At 44.1% G+C, this 23,720-nt stretch overlaps 1 protein-coding gene across 1 annotated transcript; it reads right to left on the bottom strand.

Annotated features, from left to right (window-relative positions):
- Window positions 1–7,784: 7,784 nt before the first annotated feature.
- LOC127038429 (cornifin-A-like) lies at window positions 7,785–8,297 on the bottom strand. Its single transcript, XM_050931037.1, has one exon. It carries the CDS (start codon window positions 8,295–8,297, stop codon window positions 7,785–7,787), a length of 513 nt encoding a protein of 170 aa, XP_050786994.1.
- Window positions 8,298–23,720: the final 15,423 nt, after the last annotated feature.

Raw genomic sequence — 23,720 nt, 5'->3', positions numbered from 1 at the left:
CTGAACACTTCTGAAATTTGGGCCTCTTTGTTTTGTTTTCTTTTGTTTAGGTGCCTGAATTTAGGCGCTCAACGCTGAAAATCTCGGCCTGAGTTCCTGTGCGCTTTTAGGACACTTGAACCCAATAGCCGGCTCCTGGAATTCATTTCTGCAGAGATATCCTTGTACACGCCCAAAGCTGAGCAGTTATGGGAATTGCTAGACTGGATCAGAGAAGGGATCCAGGTATTCGAGGTTCCTGGCTTCAACAGTCACCAGTACCAGATACTTTCAGAGTAAGGTTAATGCGCCCTGCATTAGGCAGTTCTGGGACCATCTCCTCCCCAGGATTCTTCCTAACCCCCCTAAAACAGAAGTTGGTTTATCCCCTGAATGATGGAAGTTTAGCTCCCTTCCAAAACTCTTGTATGTTTTTTGTTTTATAATCTTATTATACTTTGGGATATCCTTGAATTTCCTAACCGTAGGCTAGATTCCTGCTACCCTTATTCACTGTAACTCCACTGTAGCCCTGTCAGGTAAGGGTATCTGAATTGCACCGTGTTCTTTAGCTAAAGAGTCAGTTGTGTGTATATGATGGGCCAGATCCTCATCTCATAGAAACTGACATGCCTCCATTGACTTCAGTGGAGCTGTGCTGATTTACATCACTTGGGGACCTGGCTCCCTAATTCTAAATGGCCTTTCTCTATATTCAGAATATGATAAATAAAAATATTTCTATGCGGAATATTCCAAACAGGTGTCTCTTTTTTTTTTTTTTAACTAATGCACTTCATTAACACACAGGATTTATCTTCCTTGCTGACAAAGATGCTGGCATCACGGGAGCCGCTAGGTGTAATTTTCAAGGTGTGGAGGGAGGGATTATTGTGCAAACAGCCTCTGAAGGGATCCTTTGTTCAGGTTGTTAAAAGAAACACAAGTTGCTGATGTTGCAGCACTGTAGCTATACCAACGAACGGCAAAAATGCTCAGTTTATTGGTAACACATACAAAGCTCAGTTCTACTTTTTAACCTGACCGCATGAGCAGATTCAAGCTACCTGCACACAGCTTTGCTCTGCAGCCACTGGTGGAGATCATTATTTATCCTTTCCGTCACAGTGGGTCAGATCCTCAGCTGGTGTACGTCATAGTAGCTCCACTGACTTCACTGGAGTGATGCCAACTAGCTTTGGCCTACAACTTTAGGTCAGGTTCATGAGGGTGTGGGGAGATTAGACAACAAAAAAGCGAAAGCAGGTCATTTTCTCTCTGGGTGAAACTGAATTCTGACACTGGGCCTATTGCTTATTAAATCCTCAAACCAGGGTTTAAGTTGCATTTAAGTCTTGCAAGAGACCTTTATGTTGGACCTCTGCCTTGGAGTCAGTTTCCTTTGTGTGCAATATAAAAAGCAAGAATGCATTCTGGCGTAGCTAAGGGCTAAGCCTCTGCATGCAATTCCACTTTGCAATGCGGAAGGAATTGATCTGTGTTAATGATGAAAGAAAGGAACTGCACGCAAGTATGTTCTGTAACAACAAGAATACCTAGCTCTCGCAGCAGCAGATTGCAAAGCGCTTCACACAGGAGGTATCACTTGCTGCTTTTTAGATAGGGAAACCTAGGCACAGAACAGGAGTGACTTGCCCCAGGTCACTAAGTTGGCTGGTCGCAGGGCTGGGACTAGTCTAGAACCCTAGGCTCCAAAGTCCCACATCGGTGCTCTAGCTGTAAACACTGCTGCCTTTATAAGGCCTGGAAGTTTCATATATGGGGCCACTACAGGAACTTTTATGATTAATGGGGATAGTATAAGACTGTCCCAGTTCAAAGGCAACCGTGTCTGTATCCTGCCACTTATGATCCAGCAAGGGCACCCACGCGTAGGTTCCCGGCCCCCCAACTGTCACCACTCTGGGGCAGAGACACGTGTCATGGTGTCCCTCCTGAGCAGATATTTCCAGGCTGCACTGTTCTCTGCTTACACTGTGAATTCCCCCAGCAACGTCAGCCTGCCTCAGCCAGCCTGCTCTGCTTTCCTCCCTCACAGGCCCTAATCAGCGTAATTGCTACAATTTAATGACCACCTAGCTCTTTCGAAACACGTCCACTTATTTTGATGGTAAAAGCGCTATGGAGAACTGCATTAATATCAATCGAAGAGACGACATGCAGGAGAATATGCTTCCCAGCGATCACTTCAACTCCAGCACAGGCTCTGGTGGATTAACAGTCCTTCAACACCCTCCCACCCCAGTCCAAGGCGTTTTTCTGTGATTACAAGTTCAGAACTGCCTTGACATAGGACAAGCACCCCCATGAACTGAGGATCATTCTCTTGTCCAATTTGGGCCTCTGATTTTGTCCTCACATAATAGATGATCAGCAGACAATGGGTGTCTCAAGGTGCAGTTTCTAAAGGATGGGTCCAGCCTGAGGTGGGTAATTTGTATCTCTCCTAGAAAACTCACTTAACTAAACATTCAGTTTTGTCTGGCCCTGTCATGGTATAATTCCTCACTCTGAACCTTAGTGTCCAAAAGATGGGGTACCAGCATGAATTCCTCTAAGCTCAATTACCAGCTTAGTACTTGTAGCGCTGCCACCAACCAGGAATTCCAGTGCCTGGTACACTCTGGTCCCCCCAAAACCTTGCCCGGGGACCCCCAAGACCCGGTCCCTCTGGATCTTAACACAAGGAAAGTAAACCCTTTCCCCCACTGTTGCCTCTCCCAGGCTTCCCCTCCCTGGGTTACCCTGGAAGATCACTGTGATTCAAACTCCTTGAATCTTAAAACAGAGAGGAAAATGCACCTTCCCCCCTCCTTCTCTCTCCCCCTCCCAGACTCTTCCTGAGACAGACAGTAATCCTAACACAGAGAGAAAATTAACCTTTCTCTCTCCCTTCTCTCCTTTCTCCCCACCAATTCCCTGGTGGATCCAGACCCAGTCCCCTGGGGTCTCACCAGAATAAAAAACAATCAGGTTCTTAAACAAGAAAAGCTTTTAATTAAAGAAGGAAAAAACAGTAAAAATTATCTTTGTAAATTTAAGATGGAATATGTTACAGGGTCTTTCAGCTATAGACACTGTGAATACCCTCCCAGCCTAAGGATACAAGTACAAATTAAAATCCTTTCAGCCAAATACACATTTGAACTCCCCCCAGTCAAATACACATTTGCAAATAAAGAAAACAAACATAAGCCTAACTCGCCTTATCTACCTAGTACTCACTATTCTCGACATATAAGAGCCTGTATTGGAGAGATTGGAGAGAAACCTGGTTGCATGTCTGGTCCCTCTGAGCCCCCAGAGTGAACAACCACCAAAACTAACAGCACACACAAAAGTTCCCTCCCTCAAGATTTGAAAGTATCCTGTCCCCTGATTGGTCCTCTGGTCAGGTGACAGCCAGGCTCACTGATCTTGTTAATCCTTTGCAGGCAAAAGAGATATGAAGTACTTCTGTTCCATTAACTCTTAACTATCCCTTTATGACAGGCCCATTTAAAAAAAAATAATTCGAAGCTCATAATCCTTCCTAGGGTTTACGTTATCCAGGTCTTTCTGCTCCTGACGCCCCAGATGTTACGCACAATAGTACAGCAACATGTGCATTTTTAATACAATGAGCTCCTAAGATACTCAATCTTAATTCAATAAGGTCTGGCCAGGATATTGCAAGAAACTGTCCTATCTGTCCCAAAAGCAAATGTAAATTATTATTACAAATAGCAGCCAAGGGTCCCACTGAGCTGAGGGCTGGACATATACCTAGTAAGAGATGCTCCTTGACCTGGAGAGCTTAGGGTGGGGTTCACAAAGGCACTTAGCTCCTACTGAAATCCATGGAAGATTTACACTTGTAAATCTCACCTTTGCAGTCTAAATAGTCAAGGCAGAAAGGGAGCTTGTATTGCAAGCCCTCTGGTGTAGGGGGCCATCTCTTTGTCCTGTGGGGTTGGTGGGCTCTACCGTATCCAAATCATTATTATCCTTATGGTAGAGGTGGAGAACTGAAGTACACGGATCAAGTGGTTGGCTGAAGTCCCACAGGAAACTAAGGATGGAGCAAGGAACTGTCTGGTGCCTTAAGCACAAAAGCATCCTGCTTTGCATAGAGTGCTCATTGCAAGGTCTGCTGAATAACAGCTTTGCAGGAGCTGCTCCTGACATCTCCAAATCCATTGTTTCTCTATTGTGCATGTAGTGAAGTGGTCATAATAGAGTTAACTGGGTTACCCAGAACGTTATGGAATGGAGCCACCTTCCACCCTTCCCTCGCTCCCTCTTGAGTTAGGAGATTCCCCTGCTCTGGGATGCGGTTAAGGGTCCCAGCCTGCAGTCCTGTGAGTGCATTTATTTTTGTTGCATTGAGAGCTCCTTTTACAAATGTCTTATCTGTGAAGATTAGAGAGCCCTAGGGAACGGCTTCAAGGCTGGAGGGGAAGAAAAATAGTAGCTGGGCTGCAGTGTTTGGATGTCATAAGGCTGCTAATTTTCTCAGACACAGGGACATGTGGGACTATGCTGTCCACTGAAAACTATTAGACAATGTTACATCATCACTACATAGTGTATCAATCTATTTATATAACACATGGAAGGCTTGGCTTCCGAAGGTGCTGTCTGTGTGGGAGTCCACGTATGACATTCTCCTTTGATCAGTTACTGATCCCATCCATTGCTAAGATAACAAATCCAGAAACCCACATTGGTTGTGCCTTAGTTACGTGTAAGGCTCACAAATTCATTAATTTGCATAACTGAACTGACACCAGGACAGTATTAAATTCCAAAGAGCAGTTTCTCTGCAGGATAAGAGACACTCTTCCGAGCCTTCTGACCTGCCATTGTGTGACACAAGCCATTGAAATGTGACAAATGACTGAAATGTGGAAAGTGTTTTGTTGCCACGTGCTGTGACAGTTTATACATGGTGTTTTAAGTATCAAACTTGTTTCTAAGGATGCTTTCTCACTGTGAATCAAAGAAAAAACTGTTTTGCAATTAGACTAATTTCATTTGTGGGTGCGGAGCTAGTCTGTGACTGATGGAAAAACTAGTTTATTGGGTTGGCAATGCTATAATATTTCAAAGTGAAAGTTGCTCTTTTTTTCTGTTCTCTTGTGATCTTATAGCTAAGCGTCATTTGTTCATGAAAATTCTTGCTCTACTAATGTTCACCAGTATGAGTGGTTTCCTTTTGTTTACTGCATCTGGATTTTGGTCAACAGAGGTCTGGATGGAGCAGGAAATGCAAAATGAAGGAAACACCTGGTGGTAGTCTAACATGATTTCATTGTAATAGCAAAGAGAGGTGGAGGATATAGTTTTTGCAGCTAAACCAATGCAGCACCCTGTCATGCATCTGCAAAGAGCTAGACAAGGGACAATAGGTATAAAATCTCATATTATAAGAGACTGCCGGAGACATACTTTTCCCTCCTTCCTTGCTGTAGAGTTTTTAAACTGCCTTGCTTTCGTCCTTGTACAGCTCTGGGTTTAAGATGCAGAAGGTCATTGGAAGGCTAAAGCATATGCTGAGAACAAAGTCTCTTTTGCAGGATCTCATCAAGAAACCAGAAACAATTTGTTCTTATTATTCAGTAACATATAGAATCATAGAATGTCAGGGTTGGTAGAGTATTACAATCAGGATAAATGCATGGGGATGGAGAAGCTCAGGAAGCAGTTACAGGGAAGAATCCTAAACCTAGTACAAGGAGATGTCACAATTCATGAACTCTGGGTGGCTTCAGCATGTATCTTAGGGTTTGTGTGGCCCCCGCTTGCCATCCTCAATGCCAGCTCTGCACTTGTGACCCTCATAAACTCATCCTGCGAACCCCCTGCGGTTGCCCCCACCAGGTTGAGAACACTGATATGGTATATAGACCAGTATAAACAGGTCACTGTATGAAATTTTAGTTTGTACTGACTTTGCTAGTGCTTTTTATGTAGCCTGATGTAAAACCAGGCAGATATCTAGCTGAGGTGACGTACCCCTTGGAGGACCGGTATGCGTACCGCTGGTTGAGAACCACTGCTCTAGACAGCTCCAAATCTCTAATCTAGTGGTTCTCAACCTATTTACCATTGTGGGCCGCATCCAATGCTACCTTTATGGCCCTGAGGATGTCACATGGGCCGCAGCTGTGTGCTGATTGGGCCGCAGGTTGAGAACCACTGCTCTAATCGATCGTTAGAGTGCTCCTAGCTGGGTGTGACCACAGAGACAGAGCCTAGAGTGTCCCCAGGTTAAGGAATGCTCGCTGTCGAGGTGACCGCAGTGGGGTGGGCAGTTAGAGGTGGGAGTGCCCTCGTCGGTTTGGGAGACTTGGCAGGTGTGACTCTGGATTTACACCAGCACGAGCGAGAGGAGAATCAGGCCCCAGCTCTTGAAACTGGGCCCACGTGGGATTTAGTGGCACATAATAATAATAATACGCAGCCCACGTAGACTTGGCCACAGGCCCCCATTGTTGTCGTACTCGAGTGCCTGGCCCACCTTCCCAGCTCCCCGTGAGGCATGGCTGTTATGCCTGTTGTACAGATGGGCAGACCCAAAAAGTCTGTCAGAGCCTGGGCTTGGACCCAGGTCTCCCAACCCCTTGCCTAGTTCCCTAACCCCTCTGACCATCCTTCCTTTGCTAGACCTTGGCTACAGGAGTTTGGCTTTGTGAACAGAGCACTGGACTGGGAGTCGGGAGAACTGGGTTTTATTCCCAGCTCTGCTGCTGGCTCGTTGAGTGACCGTGGGCCAGTCACTTCACTGCTCTGTGCCTCAGTTTCTCCGTCTGTAAACTGGGGAGAATGACACTGCCCTCCTTAGTAAAGTGCTTTAAGGCCTACCGATGAAAAGTGTTGTATGAGCGGTAAGGCTTAGTATTAGTGTGATGTGAGGTGGTGCATGAGCCACCTCCTGGCCCGTCTGCGAACGGGATTTCCAGCTGTGGTGAACTGTAGATAAGGAACACAGGAGGAAGCGACAGCAGGTGCCGTGAAGCAATGTGAGTTTTAATGCTTAAGAAGTGGAGTATACAATGTGCAGAATGAAATAATGCGAAGTACAGAGAATACATTTTCAGGTTTCCAGTCATATACCAGAGCTACGAAGTCAACTGGCACTTCCCTCTGAGGTAAGTCACTTCACTCAAGATGCTCTTTCTTTGTTGCAGCTGTAGAGTTGGGCAATCAAGTTCTGTTTTTTCCGCCATTTTAAGCTCCTTGTTTTACCCTCTGTGGGCTTCATATAGGACAAAGCCCAATATACGCACAGAATTAAAAACAGCTTCTGCACAAAACATCTTCTGTAGCCACGTTAACAAACAAAAACCAATGGTACATATTCTTAGAAAGCCAAGAACATACAAGGCCGAATTCTCATGATACTAAGGCTATTTTACACCCCTCTGGTCCTTGAGGGGATCTTGTAGTGTGTGTAAACACAACATAGGCCCACCTTAGGGCCCTGACCTCCTTGATGCTGGCAAAGCGGTTGTCAAAGTGCCTTAGTGTAATGAACTCAAGCCCACTGTGTGAATAATAAAAGGAGCAAGTAGCTATTGTGCCACTACAGTAAATAGTCAGAAATCTAAGGTAAAGGATAGTGTGGTAAAGAGTGACAGCCCTGTTCTTCAGTAACACTGAGTGCCCACTCTCGTTGGCTTCAACTGGCATTGTGGGAGCTCAGCAGGTCTGAAGGCCATGCCCATATACTCAGCTGTGAATCTGTATCTAGCTTTTTCATTTCTTGATTGGCTTTTGTTCTGTGGCCGTCACTTCTGGGTTTAGCATGGCCCACAGTTTCCATAGCCCCACGTGTTGGGCCACTGGGGAGCATAAGGGTATGGGTAGTTGGGAAAAGACGGCACATATGTTGGACCACATGCCTGAGGGTATCCCGTAACATAGGGAGGCACATATGGTGGAGCGCATGGATTCCATCTCTCTGGGAATGGTTGAGGGGGTATTAAACCATACGGCTCATGATACCTCGTGACACATGGCGTTGAGCATTTCACACCTGCTGGCTCAGAGAATTTGGGGATATACTGCACTGGGTGTTTCTGGGCATGTGGCTCAAAACACTTGGTAGCACATGGGACCGAGGGCTTCCCAGCACATGGGTCTCTGTACTTGGTGGTGCATGGTGCTGGGTGCTTCACATCACATGGCTCTGCGCACTTGGTAACGTGTGGAGCTGGGCCTTTAACCACGCAGGGTTCGGCATACGGCATGAGGCGTGTCGTTGAGTAGGGTGTGTAGTTCCGTTGCTTGTACTGGTAGGCAAAGTAAGACATCTTCCTGTGGAATTGGTCAGCCTGAAACACACCAGAAGGAATAGAGTGCAACACAACAGAACCAATAGGTTAAGAGGCTTCAAGCTCAGATCCTATGATGGAGGTTGTGTAAGAACCTAGGTGTGTAGACAGACAGGTATGTATGACCTTGATTAAATAGATATGGAAGGAAGGAAGAGAGGGAGCTAGGCAAAGGGCAAAGAGAGCGCATTAAGGGCACACACACGTCTGTAAAGCATTCATTGATAACCTTTCCTAGAGATCACCACTGCTTGCACCATCTCCAACCTCTGCATCTCTTGTCCTCCCACTCTGTTTCTTGAGCCTGCTCTTTTGCAGCTCCTAACCCTTTTCTTTACAGCTTCAACCACTAATAAATGTATTACCCACTGCTTGCATGGCAACATGCTTGTTCACTGCTATGTGTAGCCATTAGTCCTCACAACAGCTGTGTTATAGCTAGGGGAAAACTGAGGCCCAGAAGCATCTTTCCCCGGGTTGCTTAGTGAGCCAATGGCTAGAGTTCCCAATTGAGAGGCAGTATTGTTTAGTGGCTAGAGCACTGGACCCCAGTGAAGACCTAGGTTCCATTCCCAGGTTTGCCACTAGGCTGCTGGGTGACTGTAAGTATCACTTCACTGCTTCCTGCCTCTATTTCACTGTCCATAAAATGGGCATAATGATCGAGACCTCCTTGTAAAGTGCTTTGAGATCTACTGATGAAAAGAGCTATAGACAAACTGGGTGTTGTTACTATGCTGAGCACTATACAAACACAATAAGAGAAGGTCCCGGCTTGGAATAATTTACACTCTAAATAGACAAAACAAAGGAAAATGTATCCCCTATTTGCACCTGAGGCACTGGGACATTAAGGGTCAGATTATTACTCCATCTGAGTATATTGAGCAGTGAGTTTCTTACAAAATCTGGCCCCAGTTGATTTGCTCAAGGACATGCATGAAGTCTTAGCAGAGGCAAGAACTGAACTCGGATTTCCTGTCCCAAATCAGTTCTTCAGCTCCAAGGTCCTTGTTCCATTGTTGGTGCACTGTGCTATATTGCCTCGTCTTTTAGTCTCTCTTCTGCTTTCTCCTGCAATGCCTTAGAATTGTTCTAATAAAGCCACAGAAGAAAGCAAAGGCCAAAAAGTGGGTTAAAGAAGTAAACCCTCAATCTAGAATATTTCTATTATGGACAGCTGGCATTTTCACCCCAGCATATGGTGGTGACAATTTTAATAATGCTACTTTCCTAATTCAAATTTAAACTTTGCTTGCAAACTAGTTCTGTCCAGAATCACAGAGCTACACTTTGGTTTCCAGATCTTACTTCATTAGCAAGTATTGCTGACTTATAACAGAAGATATTCTTTTGTGAAAATAAAACCCAAATGGGCCAGATCCTCAGCTGCTGAAAATGAACGCAGCTGAGTTGGTTTTTCAAAGGAGCAGCTGAGGACCTAGCCCTAAAATTGCTAACTTATATGCACGTAAACAGGAGAATTTTCAGACTAGTAGTCTGCCTCCTCCAGTGTCTCATCTCCCATACTGCGCGATACCAACTCCTTCAAAGGAAAGCACAAGAACCAGTAAGTGGGGAGTTCTATGGGAGTTCACCATGCAAATCCCATAGATAATCCCAGCCCTTTATCTTACAGAAAATAACAGTAAAATTACACTTTGCTATTTAGATATGAAATCTGAGCTTCCTTTGTAGCTGGGGAAGGGCTAGGGCCAGAAAGAAATCTTTGTAGCTGGGGAAGGGCTAGGGCCAGATTCATAGTTGGTGTAAATTGGTGTAAATCTATTGAACTCAGCTGAGTATCTGGCCAGACAGACATTCAAAAGTTCACTAAATAAGACTCTTGAGCATAAAAGTTACTGAGGCTGAGATTTTTCAAAGCTGGCTAAGGGATATGGGTACCCAATTTTCTAAGTAAAATGAATGGGAACTGGGTGTCCTAAATACTGAAAATTCTAGCCTTACCTTCTAATGCCTGAATCCACCAGTGCCTGCTACTGAATAACTATAAAAAGAGAATCTTACGGAAAGAAACCCCTTAACATTCTAAGAGTCAGGGGTATTTGGCAACATTCAGTTAAGGTTAAAACCCTCGAGAAAAAGCGATATTCTGATACTTACGAAGAGATTGAGTCAATTCAGACTTGCCCAGTGCACGGCAGAGAATAAGTCAACAGAAGTGCTTAAAAGAGCTCCCAGTTGCGAGTTCTTTTATATGGTTTCTCAGACTGCTAGCAGGATGAGAGACATCTTTTTTGCATAAGGTCCTAATTAATTACTAAATGAAATTGTTTTACAGGCATTACTCTTCCGTTTGATGCTATTCTTTTACAGTGGTTATTAGTCTGTTTTCCGCCCCAGTGTTCATGACACACCCTGCAGCTTCCTTTCATTTGAAAACTTTATTGGCCAATGATACTTGGCATCATTCCACTGACCACACTGGAGTTACTGCAGGAATGAATCTTGCTCCATGTTTTAGACCTTTGTTTAGCAAATTAAAAATAGAAAAGTGGCTCAAAGAGGTGTATGGGTAGAGCAAGCCGATGTCCTGCAAGATTCCATTTTAGTCCTTTTAATCCTGGCTTGTAGCTTGTTGGGAGTATTGGGAAATTTACCGTTGCAGTTCTGGGGCAGATGGGAGTCTTTGTATGCTTAGCAGTCCCATCCCGCACTACTCACTCTGCATGAGATCCAATGATCATTAAAGTCAATGGGAACTTCAATTCAGGCCCTTGGGGTTGAAATTCACTCCTGCAATGAAGGTCAACACAATGCTTATGTCCTATTTAAGAACCCCCACAGGAAAATAAGACAAAACCATGCTATCACTGGTGGGTGAACACTTTTCACACAGCGATTGCTCTATAGCTGACCTCTCAGTCCTCACCCTCAAAGGAAACCTGCATAAGGCCTTCAAAAGACAAGCCTGGGATCTTACATTCATAACTTTGCTAGACACTAAAAATCATAGTCTTAATAAAACCCCTGGATTTATGGCTTATTCCAACAATCTGTAACCCACTAACTCCCCTTCTTTAGCCTGTTACTACAGGGGTGTAAATGGGCCACTTCACCTTGAATTGTCCCATGGAATATATGCTAATTAGTTATACTAAACAATCTGTCACAGCTAAATACAAGATGGGACGCTCTTGGTACCTTTGCCAGACCTGAAGAAGAGCTCTGTGTTGCTTGAAAGCTTGCCTCTTTCACCAACAGAAATTAGTTCAATGAAAGCTATTATCTCACCCACCGCGGATATCCTGGGATCAACAGGGCTACAACAACACTGCATTAACAAAGTTCTGTCTTCCCTTTAGCATAGGAGGAAGCTGAAGAGAAGAGGTTATTGCTTTATACAAGATCATTCAAGATGTCTGTGGCCAAACCCAAGGCCAAGGTGTTCAAAAGTGACTGATGGCTTTAGATGTCCAACCCGAATCACCTCAAAGGAGCCTGATTTTCAGAAAGTCCTGAGCACCTGCCCTCTGAAGATCAGGACTCTTCAAAGTGTTGCAAGTTGGCTGCTCACGATTGCTAATCGCTTTTGAAAAATGTGGCCTTCCATTCTCCAAGCCTTCTGCCTTAATCCCCAAGCCATCCCTCCTCCTCCTGTTTTTACAGATCAGAGCTAAATCTGGAGGGAAGCAGGAGATGATTGAAAGTCCAGGAAGCTATAAGCTGTAGGCAGGTGAGCCTGCAAAATAAATGTGCAAACGTTCCTGAAAGACACAGAGGCTGTTTTTTACACCCCAGAAAAGGGAGAGAACAGGTCACTGACAGATGGAGCATCCTATGAAAACCAAATTTGAAATACAGCCTTGATCCTCAGCTGGTATAAATCAACATACAGTGATTGAAGTTGATGCAGTGGTGCTGATTCACACCAGCACAAGATCAGGGCTCAACTTTTTTAAAGTTACTGCTTAATGAAAATCAAATAGCCCCAAATTCTGAGGCTATAAATCATGAGCTGCTCTGGGGAGCAACGTGAGACTTTTTGACATGACTCTTTTTTTGAAGTGATGCTAATATTCAGTCCATGAGTTACATGTTACTTTAGTAACGCTCTACTAACATTGTAATAATACAGCACTTTGCACATATGAATCAGCAGTGAATATCTGCAAACAGCTTTGAAATCCTTTGTTGTGATGATACCTCAGAATGGCCCTCAGGCCTGCGAATATTCTTCTAAAAAGATACACACCAAGGTGAATGTCATACAGGGAGGGAGAGGCAAAGCCAGAAACAGGACCCAGGTGTTCTGAAGTTCTTTGTTCCGGCCCTTGGTGCTGCCCCATATTACACTGTTACAAGAGGACATTAGCAACACATATTATTAAATAGTGCTTAACATCCTTGGCTTCCAAATGTGTCGCTAACATGAGAGGAGTTGTTAGAGACGCTTGTTTGGCTGTGCTTGTGAAATTCTGAATGACTCAAATTTGCTGGGTGCATCTTTTGCCTAAACGATGGCATACAAGAGAATGCCCAGGGCTACTGTAGCTTTGCTTTTTTTAGTTACACATGAGGAAAATGATTCTCCCAAAGATAGACCAAGGCCTGTTTTCCGTACTTGTTCGTTGGTGGCTTCGCTTGGGTAATCTCAATACATAGCCTGGAATTTTGGTAATACTATCGCAGTCTCACTGCGTGGCTTATTTTCTATTCTACATCATAGAGGGCTTAGGAGGGATTCAGAGATGGGTGACAAGAATGATTAGGAAAACTCTCATAGGAAACGATTGGGGTTGGTTACCTTAGAAATAATAGAACATTAACGTTTTACTACAGTAGTGCCCAACCCTGTTATATAGCAAGGCCACGTAAACCTAAACCCAATCTTGCATGGGCCAAATAAATTCTACCTATTTTAATAAGATTTAAAGTCATTTATATTTCAAGTTCAGCTTGTTTTGTTATGTATATAGACAGGTTGTTTCTATGTACAGTATTGTCTATTTACACACTTGTGTAAACTACAATGATGTAAACATGACAACAAAATGCTCATAAATGGGCTGCTAAAGTTGTATCGAAGGAGGACATTGGTCTTATGAAATGCTTTGGTGGCCATAGGACTGCCCTGTTCCAACAGACTATATCTCATGACAAAACTATTTGAGCCCAATGTAGAAAGTGTGAGACTCACCTTGTGACCAATTTCCCACTTTCCCAGAGCTTCAGAGGTTTTCTCTGGTAAGAAACATATTTTGTAACCTCAGCAGAACCACAAGGTGAGCAAGGAAACCAAGTTTCCATTTCTTTTCCGATACAGTGCTGTGTATTATTCCATCCCTTCACCGAGGAGGAAATCATTTTCACAACTCATATATTTTATATGTTCAAAGTACTACAAGAATATCAACTAATTATTAGATCTGGTTGGAAAACATTGGTTGGAAGCATTCTCCTTTAGAAAAATGTTTTTGGACAAGCCCCTGTTTAGGACCAAAAAATAGAAATAAATCTCCAAATTTTTCATGAGATGGAAAATGTATTTAAAGATTCATCTTTATAGGATGTCAGGTATGTGGGTGATGTTGCCTTACTTTGAAAGATGACTGACTGTTCGTACTGCTAAGGGTTATTGCAGCTAGTGCTGCTGTTTCTTAGAGCTCCCGAATTTAGCTGCACCAGAGTAGCTTGCTGATTCAGCAGAGCTCAATGTTACTCATGAAGTCAGTCAACAGGCTTGATTCAGTGGTGAAGACACTCGTCCAGGGTTAGTGCTGGCAAAGCATGGTCCTAGTGCCCTGGCTTAGTGGTTACAGGTACGCCCACGACAAGGTACCACCTCAACAATGTTCCTCCTATGACTTCTCCTTTGAGACACTGATACAAACAAGTTTTGTGTTACACTCCAGATGCTGTTAGTTAGTTACCCTTGTACCTGCTAGTTCAAACAGAACATCCTCATCCATTGTCTTGTCTTTCTTCCTTATCTTACCAGGGGTCTATGTGTCCCTGCATCATCTTCTAGGAATGTGTTTACTTAGTTAGTTGAGAACTCTGGGTGTTTTTGCACCATTCTCTAAGGTCAGGAATGTGCTTACTTGGTTGGCTAATGCCTGGTGCATTGCTATTTTGCCAAGGCTCTACCTATTCCGGTTCACAGGCTTTTGCTCACACTGTTAGTTAGCAAGGCCTACACTGGAGGCGCGCATAGCTTTTGTTTTATCACCATTGATCTTACGTCCCATAGATTCTGTAGGGGGGCTTGTTTTTGTTTTTTAACACCTCTTCCAGCTTTTTACAAAGGAAATCAGTATGATCAGCTACATTTTACAGCTGGGGAAACTGAAGTATAGGGAGAGGCAATGACTTACCCAAGGCCACCTGCAGGCCAGTGGCAAAGTCGGGAATAGGATCCAGTGTCCCAGTCCAGTGTTCTAGCCACTAGTTTTTCATGGCTTGAGAGAGCTCCCCCACTTGACATGACATTTTTTATAGCATCAGGAGGGTGACAAAGTGAGCCAGAAAAACAAGTTCATCAATCCCCTCTGACATGCAGGGCCGCCCGGGGCGGGGGTGGTGGTAGGAAGGGGTCCCCATGAGAGTATTGTATTCTATAGTATTGCAACTCTTTTTAATGGAAGGGCCCCCCAAAATTGCTTTGCCCTAGACCCCCTGAATTCTCTGGGCAGCCCTGCTGATATGGTGCTGTGCTTTAGGCCATTCAATAGCAGGCATGGAAATACATTTATTAGAACTCCTGTATTATTTTACACATTTAAAATGCTGCAGAAAACCTTACCAATGACTCCACAGAGCTCCTGTGTGATGCAAGTAACTCTTTTGTTCCCTGTTCTACCAAAGGGGGAAGCTGAAGCACAGCAGGGGATGTCAATTTCATAAAGTCACACGATAAATCACTGGCGTAACTGGGATTATGTGATCATGTCTTCAGACCAGACTCCCAGCCCTGTGACCAAGTCTTCAGACCAGACTGCCCCCGGAGGAAATGCCATAATGGTTTTCTGCTGGGTTGCAGATTTTAATTCTGGGCTGTAGGGTTTGTTTAAAGGGAATACAGCTCTATCCTTAAATAATAGATCCTTGATATGGCCCCATCCTCTAGAGCGTAGGAATATTATTATCCTTGTTTAATGTGCAAATAAAGAGACGCAGAGGCAGGTGACAGTTATACAGGGAGTTCATGTCAGAGCTGGAAATACGACCCAATAGTGCTGGCTCTTTGTGCCCCATGGTAACCACTACTCCCAGCCCCGTTAGATTGCATTACAAGACTACATCAGTAACATGTCTCATGTTACTTAACATACTTGGCTTCCGAAAATGTCATTAACATCAGAGTAATTCTTAGAGACTCACTGAAGTTGGGGTGTGTTTTTTTGCTGTGTTTTTGTCTCTACTTTCAAAAAGGGGTGTATGTACACACACACACAACACACACGGCAATTGGCACCTTCATCCTGATGGATGCTATAAAACAAAATCTTAACTGCAACCTTAGTAACTGTGACTTGTGCTTGGAACAAGCCCAAGACCCACATGAGGGGAGTTCGGGAAAATGTTTTGAGGAAAATATGAAGTCACAGTTAAGATTTTCCTTTTATAGCACCAATCAGATGCAGAGGGATGGGATGAGGACGTCCGAGGGCAGGGACTGGAGATCGAGGAAATCAGGGGGTATAGGAGGACAAGTGTGGGACAGGAGCTCTAGGGATTTGAGGGATGGAGGGGCAGTGAGATGAAGACAACACTTGTGTGGGGTACAGTGGCTCTATGGAACAGGGGATGGCTGTGGGTTGTGGTCTGGTGTGGAAGGGGAGAGTAACAGGAAGGTGATCCAGGAGGTGAAGGGCCGGAACCATGAGAAGGAGAGGAAGGAGAGTGCTTGGGACCTATATTCCCTGGAATTGAGGTGGTATTGGTGATCCCGTGCTATAGGGAGAGAAGAGCTGGGGAAAACTGGAATCCGTGGGAGGGAAGGGAGTTGGGGGACCAAGGAACTGCACTCCAGGGAACTGGGGCACACTGGGAGGGAAGGAAGGACGTATGGTATGCTTGCGGGTTGGAGCTGTGGAGGTCTGGGAGTAGGGAAGGTCTGGAGCGCTGTGAAGACAGGTAGGTTAACAACCTCCTACCAAATCGTTATCACAGAGTTCATACAGTGCTCTGATAGGCACCAGTGTCAGAGATGGTTTAGGGTATATTGAATAATTTTGTTCTTCGGCGCTGTGTTTGCTTTCTGAATTCTTATTGAGAAGTGTGCTCTAAAATACACTTGGTGATTGTCTCCCAGCTTCCCGCAGCGTCAGAGATGTCCCCGGTTTAATTTACAGGTGCTTTGGGATACTGCACACATCAGTCTGTCTGGATTGCCAAAGTCGTGCAGCGCCCGATCTCTCTCTTGGGAGATACACCGAACCAGGAGAAAAAATGAAACTAAATTAAACTAGGCCCCCAAACCTGGAGGCAAGCTAGTGAGAGGCCTTTGTGATATGAAAATTATCATGAGTGGAACAAAAAGAGAAACTAGAAGGCTAATACTATGGTGCAACGGGATTTTTAATTTGAATGAAAAGAGGAGAACACAGTGGAACACAGACATAATGCCGAGGAGAGTGAATATATTTTTAGGGGTTCAGAAAGGGCTGTAAACAGTCACTTACAGCAAGATGATACAATTAAAACAAGATGTTCTTCTTTCTTGGTTGCACCTGTGACGTTTGCCTATCAAATTTGTTTTCTTTTCAGGCATTTTAAGTTAGCTGTTTCTCCCCACAGAGTGACAAATGAGACAAAGCACAACATAAGCAGAGGACCAAATGGCATCTGCCTTATACATCTTGTGTGGCAAACTTAAAAGCCAGCTACAAATGGTACCTATTCGGGGAAAGGCTAGAACCTAAAGTGCCTAATTTCTTTTTGATGCTAAAGGCCCATTCCACCTCTCTAGCAACAGAAAGTGGCTTTAAACAGAATGGAAACAGAATTTGTGCCCACTTTAAGGCTCCAGATTCTTACTTGCTGGAGTGATGTAAAGGGCTCTCAGTGGAATTGAGAATTAGGCCCCCACTGCTAATAAAAGAAGCAGTCAATTGTTGGGGAGACCTTAGAGGGAAGAATCAAACAATAACATGAAAGATGCATCTGTGTATCACAGCTCCCACTGACTTCAGCAGGAGTTGTGGGTGCAAAGCACTTCTGAAAGCCACAACCATAAGTTCTACTGTGAATCTGTACCCTGCTTTTCATTCTCTGGCTGTTACTTCTGGATTTAACATGGCCCACATGGGCCATAGTTTCCATGGCCCACTCCGAAAGCCCCCGAACCAGATGTGCCCCCATAGCCACTTGCGACTACAGGAGCTCCTACGGATTCCACTACGCTTTCCTGTGGGTAAGTGGTGAGGATAGGTCCCGGGAAGGTCACGACAACTGGTGGTGGGTAGATTATCACTTTCGAGTCGGGGCACTGCGTGACACATGGTTGGTTGCAGCTGTCAGTATATGGCTTGGGGCGTGCCACACCACATGCTGAGCCCCCATCAATGCACAAGTTTGCCCCGCATGACATCTTTCCGAGATGAAGGTAACCCTGAAACACACATTAAGCAGCAGTCTAAACATAAGGCACAAATGTTAGTGGAGTAAAAGAGGAAAGCTCAGATACTATTGGAATGGTGTCTAAACAGATAGGCTAGAATTTACACACTTTTCAGTCAGAATCAATGCCTAAATCCCTCTAAATTCTTAGGAAGTCTTTCCCATAGATCCTAAAATGAAAACCGCAAGGATGTTATACTTCAGTTTGTTATAAATGAAAGCTGACATCTATAGATTCATGGAATTGGCTGAGACCACGTCCTAAATTGGTGTTGCTCCATCAAATAATCGAAAGTTTGGCCGTGTTAATATTTTTTTAAAATGCCCCAAAACAATCTGTCTAGTGTAAAAAAATTTAGGTTCTGATTTTTTTAAAGCTAATGAGATTAGGATGTTACTTCCCTCAGAATATTAATGGAAATACGGCATCCAAACTACGTGGAAAAATCTCATTTTAGTGTCTAAAGGCTTGATTCACCAACATCTGCAACAGTACAACTACGAAAGAGTTCTTCTATGGAAATGCTGAAAATTACAGAATATTTGGGCAGGGTTCAGTCCTGAGTTAAAAGTGCCAGTTCAAAACATTTTAATAGTTTTAAAGAGATGAAGCCAAATCAGACTTACCTAGTTCACTGAGAATAACTCGAGAAGTGGTTAGAAGAATCCTGGGTTGAGAGCTTTTATACTCCTTTGTAGAGCTGCTGGAGCAGTGACATCCCTTGTGCAAGAGAGTCTAATTAGTTACCAAAGAAAATTTGTTAGAGATGTAACTCCTCCAGATGATTACATTATATTACCCCACTGCTTGTGATTTTTTTTTGAGTCTGTCTCCGCCCTAGATAATATGATGTGCGTTACACCCATAGGTTCCTTTCATTTTAAAGCTTTATGGGTCAACGTCATTTTTGTGTCATTCCATTGACCTTACTGGAGTTACAGCATGAATGAATCTAGCTCTGTGCATTTAGTTCTTTGATTATCTGCATAAGATTGTCAGCCGTGTTTGGGTAGCCACGTATGGGGTCAGACTCATAATTCCGATTTGGTCCTTGCAATCCAGGCTGGTGTTGGTTGGAGTAATGATGGCATTTAAGCTTGCAGTTCCTAGGGAAGGGAAATTTTGTTTTGAACACTCAGAACCTCCACCCCAGAGGTTCTGATCCAATGCCCACTGAAATCAATGAGTGGTTTGCTTGTGGGAAACTGCTGCTAGCAAAGCCCAGGACAACAGCAAAGGCGAGATGGAGACGAGGCATTCTTGGCTAAGAGGAGATGGCTGGGGGCTGAGATGAGACTAATTTAAAGATTGACCAATTTTAGGAAGTGCTGTGAGATCCTTCTCCCACAGAAACCTTTCCAGCCATACACAGAATTATTTTTAAAGTACAAGGTAAGCCCCAAACTGGTTAGTGGAATCCTTCCAATACACACCAGCTGAGGAACTGGTCCATGAACATGAATAGGAATTTTTATCAAAAAAAGGGGAAATAAACAAAGTGACTTTTTAATGAAAAACAAAGATCCCCTCATTCTGAGGTTATATTATGGCCTGATTAGAGAAATGAATGAGCAACCTTGACATCTAATGCAGGTGTCAAGCTATTAATATAATAGACCCCATCACTTTGGAGATATAAAACATTAATGAATGTTTGTGAAGTGCTTTGATATCCTTTGAAGTTCTGAGAAAGCCTCAGGACATCCATCACTAGTGTTATTATCCTTGTTTTATAAGCAAATCAAGACAGACGTTATATTGAAATGCATACACTGACTTAGTGGTAGAGTCATAAATACAGCTCCATGGTACAGACTTCTGTTCCACATGGTTACTATTAGTCCTGACCCTTATTAGAGTTTGTAACAAGGGAAGAGTAATAATGTCTTCTTTAAAATGTTTAGTATTCTTGGCTTCCAAAGAAGTCATTATAACAAGAGCAACAATTATAGAGGGAGATTCAGGTTTGGGTGGTTTTTTAAAATTATTCATCTTCTGGATAAATCGTCTTTTGATCTAAGCAGAAACAATGACCAACCAGATATGTCACTTTGCCATCTTTATCCAGGGTGACAATGATTTTCCAAAGGAATGACCAGTGTGTAAACTTCAGGCTTCCTCATGGGTTGTGTAGGGTTGTAAATTGCCACATTTAATGAAATAACATTGGGGTAAGAAACTTAAGCTTACTCAGATGCAAATTCCCACCACTAAGTGAAATCCTTAAAAGGAAAGAAATTTGGAGTTAAGGGTAAAGCCTACTCTGTGTCCTGCTCCATACCTCTGATGTTATTCATTGTCAATGGAACATTGTGACCCAAAGTAGAGAAGTCTTTTCCCTTACAGAAAGATACTTGCTCTGCACTTGGCACATTCATCCTCACTGGTGCTGTATAACAAAATATTAACTGCGACCTCAGCCAATGTACCTTGTGCATGGAACAGGTCCAAGGTCCATATGGCTGGAGCAGATGGGAAAATGTTTTGAGGACAAGAAGATCCAAGTGAAAGTTTTGCTTTATAGCACCAGTGAGATGAAGAGGGCTAGAGCTGTGAGGATGTCAGAACAGATGCTCCTGGGCGGAGGAACTCTGGGGGCTTTGGGACTGCAGGGAGAATATGTGCTGGGTCAGGCATTCTGGGGTGGGGCAGTGACAAGAGATGCTGGTGTTGAGGACTGTGGCTCAGGGGAGCAGAGGAGGACTTGGGGAATGGGTTTGTGGAAAAAGGAAGAGGAAAGGAGAAGTGTTCAGGGAGGGGAGAAGCAGAGGCTGGCTGAAGCCGTGAGGTGGAGAAGAGAGGAAGTGCTGGGGACAAGTATTTTGAGGAGTTGTGGTGCTGGTGATTGAGTGCTCTGGGGAGACTGGAGTCAGTGGGAGGAATAGAAGTTAGGGGAGCCAGGGACTATGGGACCATGAGAGGCAGAGAAGTTTGTGCGCATGTGGGTGGGCGCTGTTGGCAGCTGGGAGTGGAACCTTGTGAGGAGAGGTCAGGGCGGCTCCAGGCACCAGCACTCCAAGCGCGTGCCTGGGGCAGCAAGCCACTGGGGACGCTCTGCCAGTTGCTGCTAGGGCGGCAAGCAGGGTGCCTTCGGCGGCTAGCCTGCGGAGAGTCCGCTGGTCCCACGGCCTCAGCAGACCTCCTGCAGGTGTGCGGGAGGTCCACCGAAGCCGCGGGACCAGCGGACCCTCTGTGCCTGGGGCAGCAAAATGTCTAGAGCCGCCCCTGCCAAGAGTCTGTGTTCACAATTGTCTACCCAGTCTCTGAATGATCATCATCATAGAGTTAATATAGAGCTTTCAAATGGGCACATTGCCGATGAGTTATAAAATAAAACTATTCAGAGAGAGAGATGATGTGCATGGGGATGGATAGGTAGGGCGATTGTCCATGTGGGGATGGATGGATAGATAGATAGTTTAGAGTAAATTGAATAATGTACTTTTCTTTAACCCTGTCCTGTCTCATTGATCCAGGATATGGTTCGTGAGGTCTTGGGTTCTTATTAGTGAGAACTAAAACTCACCTTGTGACCAATTCTACAGTTTCCAACAGCCTCAGACGTTTTCCCCCAGTAAGAAACATATTTTGTAGCCTCAGCAGGATCACAAGGTGAGCAAGGAAACCAAGTTTCCATTTCTTTTCTGATACATCTTTTCTGATGCATTATCCCATCCCTTCATCGAGGAGGAAATAATTTTCATTACAACTCATATATTTTTATATGTTCAAAATATTACAAAAATATCAACTAGTTATTAGAGCTGGTTGGAAAACTTTGGAAGCATTATCCATTGGAAAATTCTGTTTTGACAAACCCCTGGGTGAGACCAAAAAAAAAAGAAAAATCTCCAAATTTTTCCTGGGATGGAAAGTCCATTTTCTGACTAACTCTACTAATTATATCTCACATCCCCTCTATTATGCTAGTAACTATTTTCATTCCTATTTTACTGATGGGGAAACAGAGTCAGCGAAGATGGAAATGCCTTAATATTTTGCTGGTAAGATGAGTTCTCTTTCTTGGGACATAGGTTTTGTTTAAAGATAATATCAGCTCTATCCTAAAATATGGGAAAGGTGATACGGCCCCTTCCTCTAGAAAACAGAATCATAGGAATCTCCGTATTTGAGCAGACTAGTGGTCCATGTAGTCCAGGATCCTGTCTCTAACAGGGGTCAATGCCAGCTGCTTCAGGAGAACGTGTAAGGAACCCAGCGGAAGGCAGTTATAGGATAATCTGCTCATAGGGGAAGCTTCTGCCAACCCCCCCAACAGTTAAACCAAACATCGATTGCTGACTGGGGCCCTGATGCAGGAGGGTTTCTGTCCCCTCCAAATCTGGCCAAGTGGAGTAACTCCATATCAGTTTACAGATTCTCTGGAGTGCTGCACACACCATTCTGTCCTGTTTGTCACAGTCATGTAGCAGCTGAGCATTTTGAGCAACACCTCACACTAAGAGGTACAAAATTAAGTAGGCCTTGAAAACTTAAGGCACCCAGATTGGGTGATGGGAAAATCACCAAGAATGGCACAAAAAGAAAAACCAGAAAGCCAATCCTGTGAAGCAACATGATTTTTAATGTGGATGAAAAGAGGGATATACAGTGGCAGAACGAAATAATGCAAAGGACAGAAATTTAGGGTTTCAAAGAGGCTACAACCAAACACTTGCTCCAAGGAGATGCAATTGGGGCGAGATGTTCTTTTCCCTTTGGTGCAGCTGTGAAATTTGCCTGTCAAGTGTTTTTTTTCAGACAATTTAAGTTAGCAGTATCACCCCAGTGAAAAACAAAGGAGACAAAGTACAACATAAGATGAGGAATAAATGACTTCTGCATTGTACATCAGAAGCTAGCAACAAATGGTCTCTCTATTCAAGGAATGGCTAGAACCTAAAGTGCCGAATTTTTCTCTGACACTACGGCCCCATTACACTTCTCTGGCAATGGAAAGTGGCTTTAAATTGAATGTAAATGGAATTTATGCCCACTTTAGGGCTCCAACTTCCTTTACTTTGCCAGAAGAGTGTAAAGAACCTGCAGTGGAACTGAGACTTAGAAGCAGCAGATAGTTGGGAAGACGTTAGAGGAAAGAATAATAAAGAATTACATGAAAGATGTGTCTGTGCCTCCTTTTCAGATGTTCTGAGCACTCACAGCTCCCACTGACTTCAGCAGGAGTTGTGGGTGCAGAGCACTTCTGAAAGCCACGACTATAAGTTCTACTGTGAATCTGTACCCTGCTTTCCATTCCCTGGCTGTTACTTCTGGATTTAACATGGGCCACACAGGTCACGGTTTCCATGGCCCACTCTGAAAGCCCCCGAACCAGATGTGCCCCCATAGCCACTTGCGACTACAGGAGCTCCTACAGATTCCACTACACTTTCCTGTGGGAAAGTGGTGAGGATAGCTCCCGGGAAGGTTACGACAACTGGTGGTGGGTAGATTATCACTTTCGAGTCGGGGCACTGCGTGACACATGGTTGGTTGCAGCTGTCAGTATATGGCCTGGGGCGTGCCACACCACATGCTGAGCCCCCAGCAGTGCACACGTTTCTGGAACAAGGCATCTTTCTGAGGTGGAGGTAACCCTGAAACACACATTATGGACTAGAGTGAACATAAGGTACGAGTGTAAGTGGAATACAGGATGAAATTTCAGTACTATAGTAACAGAGGCTAGCTAGCTAGAATGCTAGAATTTGCACAGGAACCTGAGATAGGTTCAGTTGCAATCAGTGCCTAAATCCCTCTAAATTCATAAAGAAATTGTACCCCTCTAGCCTATGTGGAAAACATCAATAACG

Source organism: Gopherus flavomarginatus, chromosome 20 (genome assembly GCF_025201925.1).
Source record: "Gopherus flavomarginatus isolate rGopFla2 chromosome 20, rGopFla2.mat.asm, whole genome shotgun sequence".
NCBI lineage: Eukaryota > Metazoa > Chordata > Testudines > Testudinidae > Gopherus > Gopherus flavomarginatus.
Note: the sequence above shows the minus strand (reverse complement) of the source record. Positions and strands in the feature narration are given on the sequence as shown.

Excerpts from the sequence above, each read along its gene's own strand:
- LOC127038429 (XM_050931037.1), bottom strand. The coding sequence starts at position 8,297 with ATGTCTTACTTTGCCTACCAGTACAAGCAACGGAACTACACACCCTAC.